The 21,181-nt window shown below is 28.2% G+C and overlaps 1 protein-coding gene across 1 annotated transcript; it reads right to left on the reverse strand.

The window, feature by feature from the left end:
- Positions 1-406: 406 nt before the first annotated feature.
- Positions 407-17,202, reverse strand: CNGC4 (cyclic nucleotide-gated cation channel 4). The gene is made up of 7 exons (XM_016333142.3): positions 16,241-17,202; positions 6,141-6,356; positions 4,206-4,522; positions 3,355-3,463; positions 2,317-2,553; positions 1,227-1,313; positions 407-1,158 (listed from the first exon to the last, which is right to left on the reverse strand). Exons 1-7 carry the CDS (start codon positions 16,853-16,855, stop codon positions 643-645), a joined length of 2,097 nt encoding a protein of 698 aa, XP_016188628.1. The 5' UTR covers positions 16,856-17,202; the 3' UTR covers positions 407-642.
- Positions 17,203-21,181: the final 3,979 nt, after the last annotated feature.

Below are 21,181 nucleotides of genomic sequence, written 5' to 3' on the forward strand. Positions count from 1 at the left end.
ATGGGTCCGTTACGCTTTTGTCATTTTAAGTCGTTCATCAAGAGTGATAACGTATTTCTACTTTCATAACGTTATATTGTCGGTTATATTTGACTGTCTTACGACTCATGAAGAGATGAGTTTATAACGGACTATGCCGAGTTTATAGCAATTGAATGGTGAGTCCATAACGGGTAAATGCCGAGTTATAGCTCGTGAATAATAGGTTCGTAACGGGTTATGCCGAGTTATAGCTCATTTATTATGACCATATCAACTGTAATATTTTAGAAGAAAAAGAATTAGTAAATATAATTTTTTTTATAGAAAATACAGAATTATAATTATAAAAAATGAAATTTCGACCTTGTTGGTAAAATTTGTCTAAAACAATTTAAAATAGAAGTGTATATTTACAAATATATACCATTAGTTAATAAAAGAAATATGGTAGGATAAAATATTAATCCGAAGTTTAAAAGATGTGAAATATTGAACTACATTTATTTAAAAGAAATCTAAAACGTTGAACAAATGATTGAGTAATAGGATGGTGGACATAAACACACACATATACACAGCCAATTTCTCATACTCCACTGTGAAAATTAGCCAAATAAATCTGACATGATGAGCATATATATAATAGTATATCTCCCGTTCTCAGAAGTCATAATCTTCCTGATTAGGCTTTGGAGAGGTTAACAATGCTGTATAGAGCCTAAGCCTGTCTTCTCCCATGGAAGAGGAACGTAACACAGGCCTCCTTGGCATTATAAAAGACAAGGAAGTCAAAGTCAACCGATGCTTGTACCTCCTCCACGCCAATTGAATCGCCACGGCAGCCCATGTTCGCCATCCTGGCGAATAATACCTGGCACTTCTTTTCACTTTTTCCTTCACAAAAGTATATCTAAAATGCTGTGTAACATATTTCACATCCTCGGCTTCTAGGCCGAATGCCTCGGTGGTTTCTAGTGTTACAAGAGTGGATGAAGACGGCGGAAGGCGCTCGATGAAGGGCCGCCTTAAACACCACGAAAGGAGTTCGTCTCCGCTGAAGTTTCCGGGACCTAACATGCAACAACTTTCCACACCATCTCTTAGAAGTTGGCTGCTTTGAAGGTGACCCCTTACTACAAATAGCATTCTTTGGACTGGGTCTCCCTCTTTGGCTATCTGCACCATCATAAGTAATAATTAATATAAAATTTAGCACAATAATGCTACATTGTTGTAGAGCTTACTGTTTCTCCCTTTGTGAATATGAGAGACTTCACGCGGTCACAAATGTTCTCTAGGACAAGTTCATCCATGTGCTGAAATAGTGGCACCTAAACGAAAGCATTGAGCAAGTGTTAGTAGTGTTGGTTGGTATTCAAGGCCTACGTTTCACGAACATAGATATTGTTGGGCCACTGACATGTTTTTATTTGATGGCCCAGATAATAGGTTTATCGGTTATCAAATTTTGCCTCTGTGTTCCAAAGGCGAGGGGAGAAAACTGAGAGAGAAAAAACAAGTCTAAAAAAATTGAGATATTTTTGGTGTATATCTCTTGTATATTTTCTTGTTTTTAATAATAGAAGTGATTGATAAAAAATGAGAGAAGATAAAAATATTAATGCCATAACAAAAATATGAATAAGAAAAGTGTATATAGAAAATAACACAAATATTTTTTTTAAAGTAAATAATAACTCAATAGTAAAGAGAATGATTATTTCTTCTAATTGAAAATAGATATCTTCAAATGAAAATTCGTATTTTAAATTTTAAATCTTAAATCCTACTAAAAATTAAAAACCTACTTTATCCTCTGATGATTATAAATTCGTTTATTGAGAAAATCTACTCTTCAACCTAATTAATATTATTAATGATCCATTAATTTTAAAATCATACATACATGTCACGGTGAAAAGTTTTAACTAGAACAAGTTTTAATTTTGAAGTAAAAAATAAGGTGAAAATTCAGGTGCAGTTTACTCTACGTGAATTTAATAGTTGAGAGTCGTTAGATGAATCATTTGACACGTAAGTTAAGTCTCTTTTACTCTTTAGATTTTTTTTTTTTATAAATATCTTTCCAACTCGAAATTAAACATGCATTTTTCTTTTCTTTTTTTTTTGTCTGGTATGTTTAAATATTCAGAAATAATTTTAAATGTTTCAAGAATATTAGTATTTCAATCATTTTAAACGTTAAGTGGATCTCAAATATAATAACGATCAATGACCAACTCATTGGAAACCAATGTTGGTGAAACACCTAAAAAGTAAAAACCTTGGAATACTTTATTGGTGACATGAGGAGGAAGAGTTTTGACTTTTTACCTGCTTGACCAAATCCAAACAAAGATGATACTTGATGTCTCTTCTTAGCCCTTCAGGCAAATTGCTGGTCATCTCACACTCATCAACGCCGCGCATGGCGGCCCAACGATGCCGTTCATACGTTCGCACTCTCTGCCGTAACCCGTGCGGCAGCCGCCTCTTCCTCATCCACCATTCAATGTTCCTCATCTTCAGTTGCATTGCTTGCTTTTTTGATGTTGTTGCATGCAAAAACACCTGCTCCGTACATTCACATATATAGTTCCATATAATATTAACATTAATATAACTAATTGTAGTATATTTAAATCAAGGGCAGATAAAAATGTTTGGAAGATAATAAAAATTAATTGAAAATAATCCAAATTTTTTTTTATTTTGCACTTTATAGTTACTGTTGAAATAGACGAATATAATTTTAGATGTAATAAATATATAATTACTGATATTATATATATGGGATATTAAATTAAATAAATTATTGTCTTCCTAACATTATTTTAAGAAAGATTTTTTTAATTAAATTCGTCCCTAAAAAATTTTAAGTTAATCACATTAGTTCTTCCGTCACTTTCTTTGTTCATAAAGTCAGAGTTTGCTAATATAATACGTCGTCACAACACACACATGATAATCCTAGTTGGATACTAACATGATAAATTTATAAAATTAGATCAATTAATTTTAAATTAAGAGATTTTAATGTCTCAAGGTCAGCTTCAATTTGGGATTGATTTGATTTAATTGTATAAAATTATTATGTTAACCACTAATTAGAACTATTATGGTATGCTATGGTCTATGTGGTATTATTTAATACGCCACATCAGTAAATTTTAACGTTATTAGCAATGGAAGTAGTAGAAACATTAACATGATTAATTAAAAAAATTTTAAGAAAAAATTTAAATAAAAAAATCTTCCAGAAACAAATTTAAAAAATGAGTGAAATGAATTTGATCATCTACTCAGAAAAAAATAAATAGAAGTTTCATATCATATGGATGACTGTGGCAATGTTAAATGTGTTTTATTTACCTTGATGTTTCCAATTAACATGGTGACAAGAAGAAGACCACTGGTCAAGACAATGATGTTAAAAACTACTTCTAGCCATTCTGTTGTGCTCTCTAGGTTACCAAAAGTGCTGGAAAAAAAAAAGGACAAAGATTGAGGAACTATGAAGCAATCAAGCAAGTACAATAACAGTCCAGAAGAAACAGTCAAACAGAAGAAATAGCAATGCTGTGCACCATATATGTGCACAACATGCCTTATCTAGTTTCTGCCTTTGACCCATTTAGTACTTTTTATTATACCCAATACAACATTTCTTGTTTCTTGCCTTGTTTTTAAAATTTTAATTCCGAAACATATATCAAGATGAATATATTTAAGAACCTTACAAATTAAAGCAGAGGAAAGATTTTCATCAAAAGCAATGCAAAAGGTATGTACGTACTAAATAGAGAATAAAACTAAGGTGGAAACTCAGGTGAAGTCACTTCACGTGAAGTTAATACCTGAGAGCCGTTAGATGATTTGACTGATTTGACTAAATTTTCATCCAACGGCTTTCAAATATCAACTTCACGTGAAGTCGACTTCACCTGAGTTTTCACCTAAAACTAATAACTAGCTAGGATCTTAGTGAGATTATATCATCATTGTACTACATGAAAATTTCGTGCAAAATAAGAGGGTCCAAATATTCTCGAGACATTCTAGGCAATGAATCTACATAAAACATAATAATTCTCAGGCTTCACCACGCAGCACAGAATCAATGAGCCAATGAATAATTATAGAAAGGACAAAACCAAATAAGCTCAAAAGTATAATATTTTAGTCATCAATCATCATCATGCAAAATCAAGTATTGAATGTACCTGAGAGTCATTAGGCCCCAGAAGATAGGGAAAAGTATCTTTTCCAATCGATTATCATTGGTGACAAGTTGAACAGTCCACTTATAAGCTCCATAGTTATACTTGTCAGACCCATCTAAGCAAATGGACCTTGCTTCCCTGTTCCCTGCCCAAGCCAACCTTGCTCTGTCACTAACCAAGCTTCTTGTGCTTCCATAGTATATTGCATCTTTGCATGAAAGAATCCTTGATCCACAACCATCTGTTCTTGCACACTGTTCTTTCAGGCACTTTGCTGCTCTCTGGATTCCTAACAAGTACCAACATGCCCCTGCTGCCTGTAAATTCATTTTGTCTATATCACTCACTCGTATAAGTAACTCATCAATAATACAATATAATTTTAAAATAATTTCTTTTCAATAATAAGTTAATAACATAACAATATATTAAGAAGAGGAGGAAACAATACTAGAACAATAATATATATCTTTATTCTCTACTAATTCTTTAAATAGAAAAAAAAAAGGATAAAATATTAAATTGGACTATACGTTTTGGTCTAATTCTATTTTAGTCTTTAAAGTTTAAAGTATCATATTTAAACAAAAAAAATTTATTTAGTTTTAATATAATACTACCGTAAAGTAAATGTTAAATAATTAACAAAATTTAGTTTTCAAACATGAAAAACTTATATAACCAAATTTTTGGGTTGTCAAGGAAAATTCTCCGCAGTAGAGGTGACGATGACCTTGTCATCGTCGGTATCGGCAAACTTTTCTGCAAAAAGCGAGTTCTCAAAGATATTCTCCATGTGCTCAAACCAAGGCTAGTGGCTCGCGGTGATACATCTGCTGCTGATTTTGTGCCTCTCGAGTTTGTATCTCTTTAGGGAAAGACATTAAGATTTAGTGGAGCGGTGCCGTTAATTATTTAACGTTGACAACACGACTACATTGAATTTAAATAAAATTTTTTTAGATTCAAATAAAACACTTTAAATCTTAAGGATTAAAACAGGATTAGGCCGTAAGGGATTAATTTAATACTTTATCCCAAAAAAAATTAAGATTTTTTTTTCAGACTAGATATTTTAATTGTTAACAAAATTTTATTATTCTAGAAGTTTTCAAAAATTATCATCATCAAATAGATTGATTTTTCTATCGTTTTAAAAAAAGATTATTTTACCTTATAATGATATTTTTTTTAATTTAATCATCTTATATTATAAATTATACTAGGACATATTCATCAACAAAAATATTAAAAATTTGATAAATGTAATGAATAAATTAATATATCTGACAAAAATATTTTTTTAAAATTTCTAGAGGAATAAAAATTGTTTATTATTGAGAGGCATTTAATTTGTAGCTTGTTTACTCATATATTATAAAAAGGGTAAATTATAGGGTTGTCAAACGGGTTAGTATGGGCTATTTAAGACTGGCCCATTAAGTCCGTTTTATTTGCGGGTCATAATTTTTCAACTTGGACTGTTTATGGCCAGCCCGATGGATTAATTTGTTTATCTTTTTATTTTATTTTTTGAAAAATATTGACAAAAAATATTACTTTTAGATAAAAAAAACTTTAAAAAATAAGTTTTTTTAGTTGATGGATCGAATTTTCAGGTCGGATCGAGAGAACTATTGGCTAAAAGTGCTATTTTTTTTAGAAAAAATGCAAGAAAAAAATAACTGGACCACCCGTTTAACCGGTCATATTTTTTGGTTAATCGGACTCATCCCGTTTAGTCCAAAATTTAAATAGGTTTAATTTTAGAGGCAAAATCTGCCTATTTAAATGGGTAAACGGATTGGTTCGATAGATTTAACCCGTTTTGATGGTCCTAATAAATTAATTAAAATAAAATTTATGGAGTTGAATAAATGATGGTTGATGCATGTGAATGTAGGGAGAGGTATATGGATCTGTGAAGAAACTTACATGAGAGGCGACAAAATAGGCAATCATGTTAAGAGCAATACCCCACCAAACGGTTCCAAAAATGTGGCCAGAGAGGTTCTGCATTCTTCGAAGATGGCAAACTGCGTGATATATTTTGGGAAGGTATTGCAACAGAAACATTATCAGCAACACTGTCATCACCAATGTCACTGACCCTTTCTCTAACAAAGATGGGATTCCCACCCACACCACTATCTGAATAACACACATTAAATATATCACAAATCTGAACAACATGCATTATATATATAATATAATTATGTTATCTATACACTAAAAATTAACTATTAAATTAATAATCGCCTGAATAACATATATATTAAAATATACATTAAAAATAAATTAAATGTCATATATATTTAAATATAAATATATAATGATTGAGTTAATGATTGATATTTTGTGTGTAAGTATTATTTTTAAGAGAAAATTTCACTCACCTTCCCTGCAAGATGCTAAAATGACACTCCCCTCCCTTCTATTTTATAAATGTATATTCTTCTCTCTTCTAACTTTTAAAAAACCTCATCTTTAATTCATTTTAATTTTTTTGTGTTAACTAATATTAACTTTATCCATTTTTTAAGAAAAAATAAATTATTTTTTTAAAAAATACTCATTAACAAAAATTTTATTTTTTATCATTAAATTTTGCTTACCAAAATACTCTTTAATAAATTATTCTTTAATTGCTTAAATTATATTTTTACCAAAATATTTTTAAAAAAATTAACAATTAAATTATTTTTTTCTAAGATACCTACCCTTCAATAATTTTTTAATTATTAAATTATAATTTTACTAAAATTTTTGTTAATAATTATTTTTATATTTACTATTAATTTTTTATATTAATATATATTATTTTAACATTAAATAAAAAAATCTTACCACTGTTAATATATATAACAATTAATATATATTGATATTGAAAAATAATCTTACTAAAAATTTTTATTTAATGTTAAAATAATATATATAGATATCAAAAAATTAATAGTAAAATATAAACAAATTGTTAACGAAAATTTTGGTAAAATTATAATTTAATAATTAAAAAATTATTGAAGGGTATTTTAGAAAAAATAATATAATTATTAAATTTTTTAAAAATATAATTTAATCAATAAAAGAATAATTTATTAAAAAATATTTTGATAAGAAAATTTAACGATAAAAAATAAAATTTTTGCTAATGAGTATTTTTTTTAAAATAATTTTTTTCTTAAAAAATGGATAAAGTTAACATTAGTTAATACAAAAAGTTTAAAATTAATTAAAGATGAGGTTTTTTAAAAATTAGAAGGGAGGAAAATGTACATTTATAAAATAGAAGGGGGAGTGTCATTTTAACATCTCGCAGGAGAGGGAAGTGGAATTTTTTCTATTTTTAAATGTCATAAAGTATGATTTTTTATTTTTCTGAACAATTTTTTGCATTACTATATATATATACTTTTATTTTATTTTTTATGCCAGTTGTATTCAAAAAGCAAAATTTGTCCTTTGCTCATAAAAATGTTTAGACATACATCAGGTACCAACCGTAAAGGTTACGTTTTCAAGCTTAGTTATTAGCTCTTAATTTTCAACTTTTTCGTGAGCACCTTTTTTCATCCGGCACATACAATAATAAACTTAATAATAAAATAATGAAAAAAAACACTCATTAGAAAAATAATGAACTAATTAAATCCTTGATTAGGAACCTTTTAATACGTTCATCAGTATCCTGAACTTGGTTCGTGTAAGTGTGTAACAATTAAACAATACTGAGATTGAAAACGAAGAACAAGCATCAATCTATCTTTATACGGATAGTAGTAGCTAGGGGACCACTCTGTATGTCTCTATACCTAACATAAATCTCTCGGCTTAGGATTCGGTGGTTCCAGAACGTTTGGACCACTTAGTGGTCCCATAACAAAACATGTTTTTTAAGTTTTTCTAACAACTGCTACATAGTCCTTTAACTAATTTTAATTATAAATTGACTCCATATATTTTATATAATTATAAAAACGATTTTTTATTTTATAAATAATTAATTTATCATAAATCTATCATGTTCATTAACAATCAAAAACAAAAACAATTTTTTGGCCATTATAATCGATTAAAATATTAAATTTGATTCGTCTCGTTCGCGAGGAATCATAAAATTGTGTTTTCTGCGAAAACCAATCGATTGGAATAATGAATCAATCGATTGGAATAATGAATCAATCGATTGAATTATATCTCAATCGATTGGATTACAGTTTACCACTAAACAATCAATTGAAAATTGCCAAAAGCATGGTTTTCGCATAACTCAATCGATTGGTCATACGATCCAATCGATGGAACGATGAATAAAAATTGGATTTTTGTAATTCAATCGATTGTTTAGAATTTCCAATCGATTGAATGCTTCAAAACAACCTAGGTCTCACCAAATTCAATCGATTGCTTTTGTAACTCAATCGATTGAATTTACCCAAACAATATGAATTTGCCAATTTCAATCGATTGTAGTGTGCGTGAATTCAAATTCAATCGATTAAAATAATAATTCAATCGATTGGAACGCGATGTATTACGCCTATGTCAGTCTTGTTTTCGTTTTTAAAAATTATCTTCTTATTCATCTATCTTATCTTTAAAATTCTATCTTCCTTTGTTAAGGTTTTATTTTGAATTAGATACTCCAACCAATATGAAAAAATCGAAAACCGAAAATCGAAAACCAAAAAAACCAAAAAAAATAAGATTAGAGTATCTAATTCAAAATAAAACCTTAAAAAAGGAAGATAGAATTTTAAAGATAAGATAGATGAATAAGAAGATAATTTTTAAAAACGAAAACAAGACTGACATAGGCGTAATACATCGCGTTCCAATCGATTGAATTATCATTTCAATCGATTGAATTTGAATTCACACACACTACAATCGATTGAAATTGGCAAATTCATATTGTTTGGGTAAATTCAATCGATTGAGTCACAAAAGCAATCGATTGAATTTGGTGAGACTCAGGTTGTTTTGAAGCATTCAATCGATTGGAAATTCTAAACAATCGATTTAATTACAAAAATCCAATTTTTATTCATTGTTCTATCGATTGGATCGTATGACCAATCGATTGAGTTATGTGAAAACCATGCTTTTGGCAATTTTCAATCGATTGTTTAGTGGTAAACTGTAATCCAATCGATTGAGATATAATTCAATCGATTGATTCATTATTCCAATCGATTGGTTTTCGCAGAAAACACAATTTTATGATTCCTCGCGAACGAGACGAATCAAATTTAATATTTTAATCGATTGTAATGGCCAAAAAATTGTTTTTATTTTTTATTGTTAATGAATATGATAGATTTATGATAAATTAATTATTTATAAAATAAAAAATTATTTTTATAATTATATAAAATATATGAGATCAATTTATAATTAAAATTAGTTAAAAAACTATGTAACAGTTATTAAAAAAAACTTAAAAAATATGTTTTGTTATAGAATCACTAAGTGATCCAAACGTTATGGACCACCGAATCCTATGGCGACAAAGACAAAGCTTCAAAATTGGTGGTATCTCTCCCTGTGGCTCACATGTTCCAGATGAGTTGATGTTACGTGTAACATACTTAAGTGTGTGTGTGTTTCTGTTTTGTTCATAGTGTAGGCAAAGCATGTTCACAGAGGTCCATCACATAAGAGGCGTGTACCACCTTCTAATTAATAAGAAAATATATAACAACAATAGCCTCTCTTCAATTCCGTCTTCTATATAAGGTTATATTTTCAATTAGGTCCAAAAAAATTTTAAGACCCACGTTTTTAGTCCAGAAAAATTTATTTTGATGAAGTATTTAAATTTAATAAAAATAAGATATATATATATTCTTTTATCACATTTTTTAAAATTTATTTTTTTAAATGAAAATAATGAATCTGAATAATATAAGAACTTATATATTTATTTTCGTAAATTTTACAGACCTCACTATAATAAATTTATTTTAAGACGAAAATGTCTCGAACAAAATTTTTAAAGAACAATTTAAATATATTCTGTATATATAATAATCCGGGCACAATAATAAACCAAACGACAAACTTCTCGTGTTTTTAAAACGTACTTATGCACCTACTCCTAAGGGTAACTACAACCAATCGATCATATACATTTAATCATTATATATATATATATATATATATATATATATATATATATATATATATATATATATGGAAAAATTCCACTTTCCTCTTGTGCGAGATGCTAAAATGACACTTCTTTCTCCTTTATTTTATAAATGTACATTCTCCTCCCTTTTAACTTTTAAAAAATCTCTTCTTTAATCCATTTTAAATTTTTTGTGTTAACTAATATTAACTTTATCCATTTTTTAAGAATTTTTTTTTTTAAAAAAAATACTCATTAGCAAAAATTTTATTTTTTATCATTAAATTTTGTTTACCAAAATATCCTTTAATAAATTATTCTTTTATTGATTAAAGTATATTTTTAAAAAAATTTAATAATTATATTATTTTTTTCTAAAATACCCTTCAATAATTTTTTAATTATTAAATTATAATTTTACTAAAATTTTCGTTAACAATTTTTTTATATTTTAGTATTAATTTTTTGATATCTATATATATTATTTTAACATTAAATAAAAAATTTTAGTAAGATTATTTTTCAATATCAATATATATTAATTGTTACACATATTAACAGTGGTAAGATTTTTTTATTTAATGTTAAAATAATATATATTGATATCAAAAAATTAATAGTAAATATAAAAATAGTTGTTAAAATTTTTTTTAGTAAAATCACAATTTAATAATTAAAAAATTATTGAAAGGTAGGTATCTTAGAAAAAAAATTAATTATTAATTATTTTAAAAATATTTTGGTAAAATACAATTTAATCAATAAAAGAATAATTTATTAAAGGGTATTTTGATAAGCAAAATTTAATGATAAAAAATAAAATTTTTGTTAATGGGTATTTTTTCAAAAAATAATTTATTTTTTCTTAAAAAATAGATAAAGTTAACATTAGTTAACACAAAAAAAATTAAAATAGATTAAAAAAAGAGGTTTTTTAAAAATTAGAAGGGAAGGGAATGTACATTTATAAAATAGAAGGGAGGAAAATATCATTTTAGCATCTCGTAAGGGAGGAAAGTGGAATTTTCTATATATATATATATATATATATATATACTCTAAGCGTTTTTATTTTTATGAATTTACTTTCAGTTTACTGTGTTGGTATAAAAAATAAGAATTTAATTTAATTTTCATATACTAATTTTGTAAATGAATTTTTTACTAACTACAAATTGTCATATCGACTAAAATAATTTGTTTCAATGTATATGATTGAATAATTATGTAAAATGATTTATGTTTAATTTAATAAAATTTTTTAAAGAAGTGTTTAAAGTTTTAAAAAGTAAAAGTATTTTGTTTGTGTTTGTTAAATAAAAAAAATTATAAAATTGGGTTTAATTTGTGTTTGTATTTGTGTTTATATCTGTAAAAGTTATGAGTGCTTTTAAAAGTATTTAAAGAATTTTTTTTTTAAATTAACTTGTAATTATCAAAATTAAAAAGTCTAATATAATTTTATATATTAATAATATTCAAATTTACTCTTATCTTTATATTTTACAGCCTTTTTAAATTTTAAAAATTATTTTACTAAACACATTATTATTATTATTATTATTATTATTATTATTAAAAAATATTTCTAGTTTGATTTACTAAACAATAAATACTATAACTTTTAAAATATATATTTTAAAAATTAGTTGTAATAAATTACTTTTAAAAAATAAAAGTTTTATTAAATCAAACTTTATACTATCAATATATTAAAATTAGAGAACAAAAATAACTGTTTTCGTGTATATATTACTCAAAGTGTCATCTAAAAAAATGTTTCAATTAAATAATTGTGTAAAAAAAAATTATAATTTTGATTTCTCAAAATTAAAATCAATTTGTTTATAATAGTTAGAAGTTACATTAAAAATAATAAAAATGAGTGATTATGGTTATGCTCAGTACATATTCTGAAGCATACAGCCTTTTGTTTTTAAAGAAAAAATACAGGTACACATACCATCACAAATTAATTAAATTGACAACCATATGCAATTTCCTAAATTCAAAAAAAAGATTAATCACCAGATGTCGATATTTATTCTTAAATGCAGTTTGTTCGTATATATACGTCGATTGAGACATAACTCAAGTCGAGTCATATATAATTAAATGACTTCTATACTCCAATTATGGAGGGAAGTTATTTAATTTACTCCCAGAATCATTGGGACGTATTATGGAGGAAATAATCATAATATATTTAAAATGAAAGTATAAATTAAACAAAAAATTATTTACACACTAAAATTATTTATCAAAATTAACTATTATATATTTGTATATTTATATATGTATAATTTAATTTAATTTTAATGTGTGTTTTATATTTAAATATGTATATATTTAATATTAGTGATTAATTTTAGTATATCCTTATCATAGTTGTAAAATAAATTTTAATGGATTCTGATCAGTAAAATAGAGAGAATGACCGAAATATTTTAAAAGAAATAAAAAAGTTTTAGAAATTATTTTTTTATTAATTTTTATATGTATTTCTTAAATAATTATTTAAATATTTTTGTAAAAAAAGATTAATTACATAAGTTATTAGACATTTAAGAAAAATTTACTTTTTGTTATTTTTACTGAAATAATATTAATTTTTTACTTTTATCGGTTTCATATTTAAAATTATTTTATCAAATTTTAATGTTTTGTGCAATTTTGGCTTTTTATCTGAAATTTAAAGACAACAAGAAGAGACAAAAAGTCAGGTGAATCATAATAACGACTCCTTACTAATCATAATAAAACAAAAATATTTGAAAAATAATAAAAATTAATCTAAAATTATTTTATATTATATTTATTAATTATTTTAAAATAAATTAATTATATTAAATATATTAAATATATTATTATAAATATTATATATAAAATTATAAATATTAAATTAAATAAGATTACCTTTTAATATTACCTCCTTAAAATTATTCTAATAAAATAGGCATACATATGCAATTATGCATATTGCATACATAAAGTGGATAATGAATTATGATACGCACACATAGATACAAGATACAATAGGATACAGAATATATAAATATACAAATTTTAAAAGATTTTAAAACGAAAACTCAGTCAAAGACGTTCAAAACGTCTTTAAATAAATATATTTGATCCTGATTATGGACTAAATTATTATGTATTATATTTTAACACATAGCATAAATTAAAAATATTATCTTTATTAAAAAATAGTACTATATTCTTAAAAGCATTAATTTGACTCTCATGGTAATTTTTTAATTTGTTTAAAATTTAAATTTTTAACAAAAATTTTATTAAAAATTATTTTATTTTTCATTATTTTTTTATAAATTTTATAATATTATTTTTCTATTTCTATTTTATTATTTTAATATTCTTTTTCATTTTAATTTGCAAATTTAATAATTTTTTACGAATTAAATTTTTTATTTATAATTTTTATAATTTTTTTAATAATTTTTTATTTTTAAAGATCTATATTTTAATCTATCAAATTTTATTTTTAATTATTTAATTTTAATCTAATAATTTTAATTTATTTTTGAATTCTTTAAATAACACTTATTGTAAAATTGAGATTTAAAAAAATATTTATTTTGTATTAATTTAAAAAATTTAATATCTTTTAAATTAATATTAGTTGAAATTATTAATATATTTTTTTAGATTTTTAATTTTATTCATAATTTATACTTTTATTATTACTCTACATTTTTTTACTGTAGCCACACATAAACAATTAAAAAAAAAGTTATTTTTACCATATTTATAAGTTCATGCTACAATTACAACAGATGTCGGAAACAAAGTTGATCAAATTTAACCCCTTTAAGTCTTAACACAGTTGAACATTTATTCGTCTTAGTTTTAAAGTATTTTTTAGGTTAGAGTTACAACAATATTTATATAATTGAATTTAATTCTAATGTATTATCATTTGTAAAATAATTTTATATTTACATCTAATTCATAATATCATATTATTAGAATTAATTGTCTTTTACATTAATTATATATATAATAATTCAAAAAAATTAATATAATTATATAATTATATAAAATATTTTACATTATCAATGTCTTAAAACTAAGCTCTACATAATTATTATGCAAATAAAAAGTTGATATTCGAATTTCATCACCTTGGAACAATATTTGCAATATACTTAATAATAAAAAGAAAATGTTACATGACTAACAAAATTTATCACTTTTGATTTTTGACTAATATTTAGTCAATATTTTAAATAATAAATATATATTAAATTCTAAATCATAAATTTTAAATCCTAAATTTTAATATTAGCATAAAACTAAGGTGTTAGTCAAGTGTTAACTAATATTAATAAAATATGATATTCTCCTCATATTTCTCTGAATACAATTATATTTTAGAAGTTAGCTCAAAGGTCAAGTGTTACTACTTATAGTTCTTATTCAAATTATTATGATAATTTTCACCTTTGCCAATATGAAGAAGTTCTTAGAAATGCTGCGCCTATTAGTTGAAGTATATAACTTAAGTCTTAAATCAGTTTAATTTTTTCTTTTCATTTTAGATTTCATATCAACTTGAGCAATATTAGTGTGCTTAATTTGGGTATTTAAATGATCATCTAAATTAATTAATGAATATAAATTGATGATAGTATAAACCATTATAAATTATCATTGTATTAATAAAAATATTTTTTTTAAGCTATTGTTGTTGTTGTTCAAGTTATATAATTTTTTAAATTAATTGTAAAAGAGTTATTTCTTTATAAAATTATTTATATAATTAAACTTCTAGAACTATTATTTTGTACTTATCACCATCCACTCAATATTATTCATCATATCAAATTAAATTAACGTTCCTATGTAGATAAATAATGCAGGCAAACATATATAGTCCGTGCTTATTATTGAGTCACTTCTAACAAAATCAACTTTATCCAAATTAAAATCAAATTTGCGAACACTTAGCTAAGTTCAAATTAAACCATAATAGTATCCTCTTCAAGTATTATTTAGAACCTAGTTCATTATCACTTACTACTATAAATTCAATAAGGCCTATGCGCAATTAACACTTCAGAAATACATAACTATGTTCCACATGCCCTTGTCATCTCTTACATACCATCGCCATCCAGTGTATTATAGAAAACAAAAAAATAATTGTATAAATATATTAGGCAGATTGAATAATGAAAAGTTAATTTTATTGATAAAGTGAGATATTGCTTGCAAGTCTATAGTAAATAAACTTATTTATTTAAATGGACAAATAAACTTACCGTTTATCTAATCCAAATTTTTAACAAAAAAAAGTCTGTAGTAGCATTTTACTGTTATTAATAAACGGTATGGAAACATTTCTCCTGTGTACCAAACTACGAACTTATTACGACATAACGCGACAAAACACATAAATAATAATTAATGACCATGAAAAAAAGGGGAGCAGTTTTTTTTTTGGTTTTTTGAAATAGCAATATTCTATAAATTCTCAAAGAGATAGAATAGCGTTGTATATATCCCAAATGTGATTAAAAATGAGGATCAATATTTAAAATAATTAATAAAACATACATTTTATAAAAATTAAAAATTTAATAATAGTTAAATTAATTTTATATTTTAATTTATTATTTTATCAGTTTTTTTTTATTTTAGAGAATCTAAATTAAAAAAAAAACATCATATACATTTAATTTTAATTACTTTTGTATTTAAAAAAGCTTTGTATTTGGTAATTTAGAAGTATGCTAGTAACATTTTAAGCTTAAACGGTATTCTAATGTTGAATCTGTTGTTAAATTGGCCCTTGAATTCTCAATTTTTTAAGTGGATTTTTTTATGAGAGGGAACAATATGTGCAAACACAGAGAGAGAGTTGAGAAATAATTGTAACCTGAGGTATTGGAAGGATAACAAAGATATCAAAGAAGAATCCAGTCTTAGCCTTGAGATACCCAACAGCTACAGTACGGGGGTTAGTGTCCCTCAGCACCCCTCCGCTGCTTCCATCACCACCACCGCCGGCAGCGGCAGCACCCAAACCAAAGATCCTCTTCGCCATCTTGAGCTGCAGCCACATGTTCCACACGTGTAGTGCGTCCGTCATGCAGCGCAGAACCGTTACCGTTACGGCGAACCAACCATCCACGAAGAGGCACATACACGTGTCGCTCACAGAGAGCACATAGAAGAACAACGGGTCCACGAATAGACCAGTCGCGCACACCAGAAGAAACACTCTGTTCCATTCTTGGACCCATTTCGACCTCGGGTCCAGAACTTTACCCGTTGGCCACCACTGCCTCCACCTGCTGCCGCGGGATCTGCAGCACCATGCTCTTTGGGTGAATTCTCTTTTGTCTTCGCCATAGTTGTGGTGGTGCTGCTGGTCATCGTCATCGAGGTCGCTGTCGTCGTCGTCTGTGACGACGTTGTTGCCGGTGGTGGAGTAGAAGTGCGTGTGAGAGTCACGTGACGTGTCTTGCTCTGTGGTGGTGGTGGTGGACATGGTGGTGTGGTGGTGGAGAGAGAAGGTTGTTGAGGGAGTTATTTGGGCACAGGTTTTGAGAGAGTGGTGAGAGTCTGGTGTATGATGTGTGCAGACAGCAGAGTAGAAGAGACGCAAATAATTGGAGAAGTGTGTATCTGAGAGTGTGTGTGATAAGAGTAGGAAATTTAAAAGAAACAAAAACCATTACGGTAATAATTTTTAGGCCAGTTCTACTATGACTATGGATACCATGGCTATCATGGCTACAACTTGACCAAGCAATAATAGAATGACAAGTGGACAGCATTTGATTCCTTGTAATAACTTTTGACCCTTTGATTAATTCTTGAGGTGAGTTCTTCCGTGCCTGCGGTTCCGAATTTGCCAAAATGTTCAAATATCCGCTAGAAATATTTTGATAAAGATGTTTAAAACATCTTTTTTTTAAGATGTTTGTTATTAACTAAAATTTAATACATATAATTGATTAAATTATATTATTTTTATCAAAATTAAATCAGACAAATTGATTTGGTTAAAAAATTGGTAAACAAAATTTTAAACCAATTTAAATTAATATTCTTTTTTATAAAAAATAACTACAACAATCTTATAAAAAATAATTAAAATATTTTTATTATATATTTTTTTAATTTTATAAATTCTAAATTCTAACCCTATAATCACACACAAAGAAAAAAAAAGAAGTTAGAATTTAGGATTCTTTTATATATATATATATATATATATATATATTTTATAAAAAAATATTAATTTAGACCGGTTTAAGATATAGTTTATCGATTTTTTAGCCAAATCAATTTATCTTATCTAATTTTGATAAAAATAACATAGTTTAATCAATTATATGTATTAAATTTTAATTATTTAAAAACATCTTTTAAAAAAGACGTTTTAAGCGTCTTTATCTAAGTGGCTCCCAATTTTTTTGTCAGTAAATGGAGTTAATTATCTCTTGGAGAATTGGACAAATGGCTTTCGTAAAAATATGAGACATCATAGTTGTCAGAATTAAACTGGTGATCAAACCAATCAAATTACTAATTTATTAGTTTAATTGATAAATTATTGGTTTGGTAAAATCAGTCTTACGTAAATAAAAAATATAAAATAATAAAAAATTAAAAATTAAAATTTAAAATACATATCTTCATTAATTTTTGTTGAAGAATCAAGTCTCAACTTCTAAAAATAACTAATATAAAAAAACTATAAAATTTATCAGTAATATTACAATAGTATCTTAATTTGACACAATAAAAAAATAATTAATTCACAAAGTCTATTATCTAACTATAATATCAGTAAATTTTAACACTAATATCAAAATAAATAACCTTAATCACAATACTAGCATTGAAATAGATAAAGCAGATTAATAAACTTTTAGTAAAATTTATATTTATATAATGGTATATAATTAAAATATAATTAATTTAAAAAATAGAAAAAATAAAAATTAAATTAAATTAGATATTTATGTATATTATATAATTAATATTTGTCACTTATAAAGTTAAGAAGCATGTAAGGTATCAAGCTGAGGAGGATAAAGCTAAAACAGAAAGGAAGGAGAGAAAGAAGGAGAAGCTGAATCTGAAGGTAAAACAGAAAAAGAGAAAAAGAGGGAGAGAAAAGAGGAGAAATTGAATCTGAAAAATGTGTGTATTGTTCATTTCAGTTGAGTTTTACAAGTGGTACAGCTGCATATATAGCTGGGGTTGCAACTGATTAGTTAACTGATAACAAAAATGTAACTGATTGCTTTTGGAATCTTCTAGTAACTGATTTTCTAACTATCACTTGGGTTTACAAGATGCTTGTGTATTACTACTAACATCAACCCTACTGTTTTGTTTGCTGCAATTTTCTGAGGTTCTACTGGTTTGTAACCTTTCTGTGATTCTAAGTTTGTTCCTGAGCTTGTGAAAGATGAGGTTGGAGACAGGTTTTGTGAAAGTGTCAGCTATATGGTCTTGAGAGGGAATGTGCAGGATGTTGATGTTCTTTTGGGCAACATGATCTCTTACAAAATAAAGGTCAAGTTCAAAATGCTTGCTCTTATTGTGAAGGACTGGGTTTGCAGCCATTAAGACTGCACTCTGGCTGTCACAATAGAGGTTTGATGTGGTAGAGCATTGGATTTTCATTTCACTCAGCAGGTTCTGAATCCAGAGAATTTCGGTTAGGCTAGCAGCTAATCCCCGGTATTCTGCTTCTGTGGAACTTCTTGAGACTGCCGCTTGTTTTCTGCTTGACCATGAGATGAGATTTGTTCCTAGGAATATGCAGAATTCACTTGTAGACTTTCTGTCATCAATGTCACTGCCCCAATCTGAGTCACTGAAGCCATAGATTCGACATTCATCAGTTCTTTGGAACCTTAGGCCATAGTTTATTGTTCCAGCAAGGTATCGTAGAATTCGCTTAACCGCTTTCCAGTGGCTTTTCAAGGGGGTCTGCATGAACTGGGATACTTTATTTACAGCAAAGGTGATTTCAGGTCTTGTGATTGTAGCATATTGTAGGCTTCCCACTATAGATCTGTACAGGGCTGGGTCTTGATGAATATCCTCGCCATGGGCGTTGGGACTGCCTTGGCATCCCGCATTCCTACTTTGTTTAATAACTCCTGAATGTATTTCGTTTGACATAAGAGCATTTCATTAGCATTTAGCTTCACGGCTTCAATTCCCAAGAAGTAGTTCATTTCCCCCAAATCCTTAAGGGCAAACACAACATTCAATTGGGTAATGAGAGTGGAGATTTCGGCTTGGGAGCTTCCGGTGACCAAAATGTCATCCACATACACCAGAATATACATCACAAAGGAGGGGGAGAATTGAGTGAAGAGAGATGCATCTGATTTTGTATTAGTGAAACCAAATTGCTTGAGGGTGTTAGTGAGCTTTGTGTACCACGCCCGGGGAGCCTTCTTTAAGCCATACAAGGATCTCTAGAGTTTGCAGACATGGTGGGGTTGGTCGAGAGAGGTGAACCCTTCAGGCTGAGACATGAAAACGGTCTCATGCAAGTCCCCATTGAGGAACGCATTGTTGAAGTCAAATTGTCGAATTTGCCAGCCTCTGGAGAGCGCCAAGCTGATCATGATGCGGATTGTGGGTGGACGAACAACTGGGCTGAAGACTTGGTCATAGTTGACCCCTTCTCGCTAGTGAAAACCCTTTGCAACGAGGCGAGCTTTGTACTTTTGGATGGTGCCATTTGGGTGTCTCTTGATGCGAAACACCCATTTGGAGCCAATCACTGGGGCAGTGTTGGGGGGAGGCCTAGGGACCAGCTGCCAGGTGTTGTTGGCCATTAGGGTATCAAATTCTTCTTGCATGGCTTGCTTCTAGTGAGGACAGGTTAGAGCTTGTTGCGTGGAGGAAGGAAGGCACTCGGTGAGATCAGATTCAGGGGTGGGAGCAGAGAGGACTGCAGCATAGGTCCTAGGTTTTAGATTCACTGTCTTGCTGCGTGTTTGCATATGATGGTGGTTCGATGAAGCAGGGGGCGAGAGTGGCAGCATGATCTCAATTTGTCCTGGCTAGAGAGTACCTGTACTGGGAAAAGGGCCACTAACAAAGGCATTAGCAGTCACAGAGGAATCAGGAATATTTACAGAGGCATTAGCAGTTACAAAGGCATCAAGATTATGAGATACAGAAACAGACAAAGCAGGTAATGTCTCAGGTATGAAATTAACTAAATTGGAAGTATCATGTAATGTATGCAGTGGTAATTGAGACCTGGGGGTTATGGTTTGGGTGGGGGGTAGATTGGGTGGGAATGGCTGTGGTGGGGGCTGAAGGGATGGCTGTGGTGGGGGCTGAAGGGCTATTGAGTTAGTGGGAGGGGCTGCTGCTGGGTTGGTGGGTGGGACTGCTGAAGTAGCAGATGTGGGAAGATAGATGAGAGGTGAGGGATGGTCTGAAGGGGGTGCTGGGCTGGCAGTGGTTTGGGGAGGGAAAAGTTCATTGTAGGGAAATTCATGCTCGTTGAAGATGACATCTCTAGAGATGAATTCTTTGTTGTTTGGGGAGAGGCAGATGTAACCCTTATGATTGGGAGCATAGCCAAGGAAAATGCATTTTTGGGAACGATGGTTGAACTTGGATTGATTGTATGGTCTGAGGAAGGGATAGCAGGTGCAGCCGAAAGGTTTTAGGAAGGAGTAATCTGGTCTGGTTTGGGTGAGGGCTTCATAAGGTGAGATGTTGCTCAGTTTTGGGTTTGGAAGCAGATTGATGAGATAGGTGGCTGTGAGAGCTGCTTCACCCCAGAAGGTTAAGGGGAGGGTAGCTTGGGCTAGGAGGGTTA

This window comes from Arachis ipaensis, chromosome B3 (assembly GCF_059453495.1).
Source record: "Arachis ipaensis isolate K30076 ecotype BB chromosome B3, ASM5945349v1, whole genome shotgun sequence".
In the NCBI taxonomy this organism is placed as follows: Eukaryota; Viridiplantae; Streptophyta; class Magnoliopsida; order Fabales; family Fabaceae; genus Arachis; species Arachis ipaensis.

Coding starts and splice junctions, on each gene's coding strand:
- CNGC4 (XM_016333142.3), bottom strand. CDS start 16,855: ATGTCCACCACCACCACCACAGAGCAAGACACGTCACGTGACTCTCAC. Junction 4,523..6,140: donor CCTATTTTGTCGCCTCTCAT/GTAAGTTTCTTC, acceptor ATGAATTTACAG/GCAGCAGGGGCATGTTGGTA. Junction 2,554..3,354: donor TGTTAATTGGAAACATCAAG/GTAAATAAAACA, acceptor TGTACGGAGCAG/GTGTTTTTGCATGCAACAAC.